At 34.7% G+C, this 5,000-nt stretch overlaps 1 protein-coding gene across 1 annotated transcript in view; it reads right to left on the minus strand.

Annotated features, from left to right (window-relative positions):
- Window positions 1–595: 595 nt before the first annotated feature.
- Dbp80 (putative ATP-dependent RNA helicase Dbp80) overlaps window positions 596–5,000 on the minus strand; it is an 18,505-nt gene continuing 14,100 nt past the window's right edge. The window contains exons 5-10 of the mRNA XM_027368874.2: window positions 4,967–5,000; window positions 4,482–4,646; window positions 4,114–4,276; window positions 3,673–3,782; window positions 3,352–3,529; window positions 596–3,167 (exon numbers count right to left, since the gene is read on the minus strand). The exon at window positions 4,967–5,000 is cut by the window's right edge and continues 121 nt beyond it. Of these exons, the coding sequence (XP_027224675.1) occupies window positions 3,103–3,167; window positions 3,352–3,529; window positions 3,673–3,782; window positions 4,114–4,276; window positions 4,482–4,646; window positions 4,967–5,000 (715 nt within the window). The 3' untranslated portion in view covers window positions 596–3,102. The remainder of the gene's footprint in view (window positions 3,168–3,351; window positions 3,530–3,672; window positions 3,783–4,113; window positions 4,277–4,481; window positions 4,647–4,966) is intronic.

Genomic DNA, 5,000 nt, shown 5'->3' on the forward strand with positions numbered 1-5,000 from the left:
TGATAGTTGCTATGCGTCAACTATGTAATGTTGGAAAGTTGAAGATGGGTAAGGGGGTTGATGAGCAGAACTGAATAAATAACTAGTACCTACCACTTTAACAATTGTCATCACTGGCTAAGTAAGTAATAATGACAAGAAAATAAATGTGCTTGACAATCACTGGTTAAAGAAAACAACCTAACAAAACCCTTAAAACGAAAGCAATATATGCAACTCTCAGTTTAGTTGGCAGAGCACTTCATAATTACTTAGAACAATTCTATACATTAAATAGTTTAGTGAAAATGACTTGCATCTGTAGACACAATGAACGCTTTTGCTTCAAGGAGTCACCTGAAGTGTACAAGTTCCATTTACTTTACCTTCAAATGATATTTACCAAACTTAAAACGTGTTCTCTAATATTTTTACCTAAGTCTGTAAAATCATATACCTGAAAACCGCCTTAGCCTTATTGTTAAGTTATTTCAAAACCTCTGTGCAAAACACAAGCACTTCACACATGTCCCAGTATATGTCATAAAACAGGTCTGATCACAACCTACAATAGATATACACAATGAAAATGAAGGGAAAAGGAACAGAACTGACATGCCCTTTTCACATTTTATTGATTTTACATTCTTTTCTTTTCTTGTACATACATCAATCCTCAAACTCTCATTCCTTTCTTCTTGGGTTTGTGCATTTTAAGCATTAAGAGCCTTGAGCAACTATGTGAAACTTGCAAAATGTACCCATGAAAAAGCCTGTTAAATACATTCTTCTATGATTCTGTACTGCCTATAGTGACATATATAAGTCAATTAAAAATCAGTGGTGATAACTGCTTCTTTGCACTATGCAATTATGCTAATTTTTTTTTAGCAATGAACACTCACTTGCACATGTATCTTCTGTGTTAACGTCTTCTTAGATGACATTAATAGTTCCATCAAAAGTTTCTGTTTGCAAATATGTCATGTGCAATCAGCAAGCCCCTCATCATCATTCATAAATCAAAATTAGTTTATTATAAAGATGAAATCATGTTACAAGTGTGGTAAAGTAACTAATACATCTAGTATGAAAAATTACCTTGTGCCATGCTTTTACAAAAGTGTAAAATTAAAAATCATCCATCAAACTACATAACAATGGCTTTCAATAAGACCACTAAGTCGTGTTGTCTATTTAGGACTGCAAGATAGTACAGCCAAATTCCTTTCTTGATAAATACCATAAAATGATGATGTCCACGGAAAGTAAATTCTCACAGGCGCCACAGACTTTTGGAATCACTTTTTCTTATTAGCTTCAACTAATTTTGTGTTTCTATGTTCCAGTTCGGGATTTCTTTCATAATCAATTGCATTTTTTCCTGTTACAAGAGCATTGTCAAGGAAAATGGCAGCTAATCTGCATACACCATGGAGCACTTATTGAGAACTAGCACAGAGCATAAAAATGCATTCACTTTGACAATTATATCACAGTTTGTTTCTTCATTGTACATTTAACCAATACAGAGTTTAATGGAAGGACTTAATGGATCAAATTTTTTTTTCAGGTATCTGATCCTTGCAATCTAGACATCCTAAGGCCCTTAAGGGTGATTACAACAAAGCAGAGGTAGAGTTTCACTTAAACAAACAAAAACACTGATTATAACCCAAGAGAGAATAAAAGGAAATAAAAATCACAATTAAAAATACGTCATCAACGTCATACATCTGCTAGCATCAAAGCATAAAAAAAAAAAAAAAAAAAAAAAAAAAAAAAAAAAAAAAACTAAATGTAAAAACTTATGAAAACTATGAAGCTGTAAAATTTCAATGAAAGCCTGAGATTAGTCATGCATCATCAAGGGCACTTAAAGACTTCAGTACCATTCTTACAATGGTTGATTCCAGCTGGGAAAATCACAGACAAGATACAAGTTCAGTTCTCAGTACTACATTTTATCCTTTGACAAGAACTATAGTTTATGAATAATTTTCTGCTTCACCTTTTTCTTCTAACTTGCATTATTGCTCTCCAGTTTCTAAATGGTTAATATTATCTCTTTTTACGGATCCTTTATCCACATGGACACCTGCCACTAGTGAGAAGAATTAACATTAAACTTAAAAAACTGTTATTGATATGCAAGAAAAGACTGAGTCACATCTAGTTGCAGGTGCCAAAGTAACATTTGCATCTGATAATATATTGTTAGGAATATTAACTGCTTAAAATCAGCCACCACACAAATGGCAAGCTGTAAGAACATTTTTTTACACACACACTTTCTTGTCCATTATGTATTTAAACCAGAATTGTCATTTTAATGCCATCTATATACAGTATATGGTCACCTTAACATATAAATTTTGCACCAATTCACTGAGGTGATACTTACATTACATGTACAAAAAAATAAACACTTATGACTTTATCTTCATCAAATTCTATAGACTATTTCATGAATAAACCTATATCTGCAACTATTTCATGAAATGCATTAGGAACAAGTCACTTACTGATGAGAAAGATAACAACATGATTGGTACATAATAACTTTGTGGAATGAGATTTTTTTCTTGTGAGTTGGAGATGCATTCATTAATACTCAGATGTGGAAATGAATATTGTCTCTGAAACCTTATACTACAGAAATTCATTTACAAAGTATGATATTCTTTAATCACAGTATCAAGAGTCCAACTTTATTTTCAACCAACTCTCTTCCCGCCTTGCACATTTAATGCCACAATAAATTAATGAGTGATATATACAGACAAAAGAGATCGTTTATCTTTTCACTATCGTATATCTCATACACCGTGAGCCTTTAGAGCCACAACATTTCCTCTCATGTCCCAAGGCTATTATTAGAACTTTTCAGTTCTACTTGATTAATCTATTTTTCCATCTATATCCTTGACAAATTTTGAATTCTCTGTGCTTTTTAGTGACTCAAGTGTTAGCTTTGATGACCCTCGCTGCCATGTCCAAATGATACACAAGAGTCCTTTACAGGCTAATCAGCATGCAGTAGTGGAAACTACTTTCCTCCTACAAAGTTGGTGGCTGCGGCAATCTATGGTGGGGCCGATAGGGAGCAGCAATGCGCCTCCTCTAGTCTTCTCCAAGCTTTTCAATTTCTTCAACATTGTTGTAGTCCAACTTCGCAATCTTAATATCTGGAAAAAAGTAACATTACTGGTTTATCCACTATGAGTTTGCCACAATATGTCTGTCTACTAGCCTAAAATCTAAATGCCCTAACTGTTTATTATGATGAGGAGGGCAAAGTGTAGACAAACTAAAGCCTAAAATCTAAATGCCTTAACTATTTATTAGGTCGAGGAGGGCAAGGTGACTCACTGAAGTGGCTCTCAATCTCCTTTAGGATGAGGATGTCGCTGCGTCCTTCCACAATGTTAATGGCATTGCCAGTCTTGCCGAACCTTCCTGTGCGACCGATGCGGTGGAGGTAGGTCTCACAATCAGCCTCTCGTGAGCCAGGCTTAACCGGCAGGTCATAGTTCACTACCAAGTTGACCTAAGGTGTATAAAAGAAAATCAGAAAATTACCATACAAGAAGCATTCAGATATGTACTGTAAAAGAATGACAGGAAGTGAAAGTATAAAATCCAAATTATGTTTTTAGATTTCAAGTCAGATAATTGAAGCAACCATCTCACCGATTCAACGTCAATACCACGAGCAAGGACATTGGTGCAGATGAGAACACGCTCTTGCCCCTCACGGTAACGAGTAAGTACTCTGACCCTTTCATCTGGTGTTAAGTCACCTGCAAAATAAAGATATTGAATTTACCATACAGAAAATCAAGGAATAAAATTTCATATTTGTTTACATATATGCATGAGATATATAAGCACACATATATAATTATGTATTTACATCATGTATCTCTCTCACACACTTTCTTTTTCCTTTTATTTTGTAATATACATAAAAATCTTCTATTATCTATTATAAGAATATGGACCACAACAGAAAATCCTAGAAGAAAGTATGCATATATTCATTACTTCCAAAGAAAAGAAAAGAACAGAAAAGTGGTAAAGAAAGAAGAAGAAGAAAAAAAAAAAAAAATATTGAAGAATGGCTGCCCTCACCTGTTAGCAGTGCAACCTGGTGGCCATCCTGCTTCAAACGTGAGGCCAAGGAACTAGCACTTCGCTTGGTATGGCAGAAGAACATGGAGTTACCAACTGGGATGGTGTAGATATTCGAGATGGCCAAGTATTTCTCCTCCTCATTTTTACACTCCACGTACATCTGTGGGCAATTTTAGGCTAAAAAGACCACCTCCAACAGTAACCTAACAACTTTCATGGATTTTAATTATAAACACAGAAAAAGACCTTGATGACCTATTCCACAGAAGCTCCTTGTAACATTATACCCAATGCCCCACTCGATAATAAAAATAATGCTATTTTTCCAATAAAATCTTTACCCCCTGGCAAAGCGTAAGTCCTACCTGACGAATATTCTCTAATGTCTCCTCATTCCTGTGGAGACGGATGATGACTGGGTTAGGTATGATGGCCTCAGCAAATTCCACCACCTGATCCTCATACGTAGCTGAAAACAACATCATCTGGCAAGAGGAGGGTAGGTGCTTGTGGATCCGCACTGACTGGTCCTGCTCATTCAGGGAGAGGCAAGAGAGAATAAGCAATAGTGAAATAGATAAAAGACATAAATAATACAAAATCATAAATTTTATGTATGAACTGCATTTATCCACTTCTCCAATATACCTTAGTACATGAACTATTTTTATGACTGCTTGCAAAAATAGTACTAAACACAAAAAAATAATGCCCTGTTAATCAACTGCCTGTTCAGTTAACTATTCTACTAAATAATCTATCTAGTTCAAATTTATTAGCTGATTAGTAAACTAAAATATTCAAGGAATCATCCAAATCAATTAAAAAATCATTTGAATAAATATATTACCTGATGTCCCTGGGTGGCAATCATGACATCAGCT

This window comes from Penaeus vannamei, chromosome 6 (assembly GCF_042767895.1).
Source record: "Penaeus vannamei isolate JL-2024 chromosome 6, ASM4276789v1, whole genome shotgun sequence".
Lineage (NCBI taxonomy): Eukaryota > Metazoa > Arthropoda > Malacostraca > Decapoda > Penaeidae > Penaeus > Penaeus vannamei.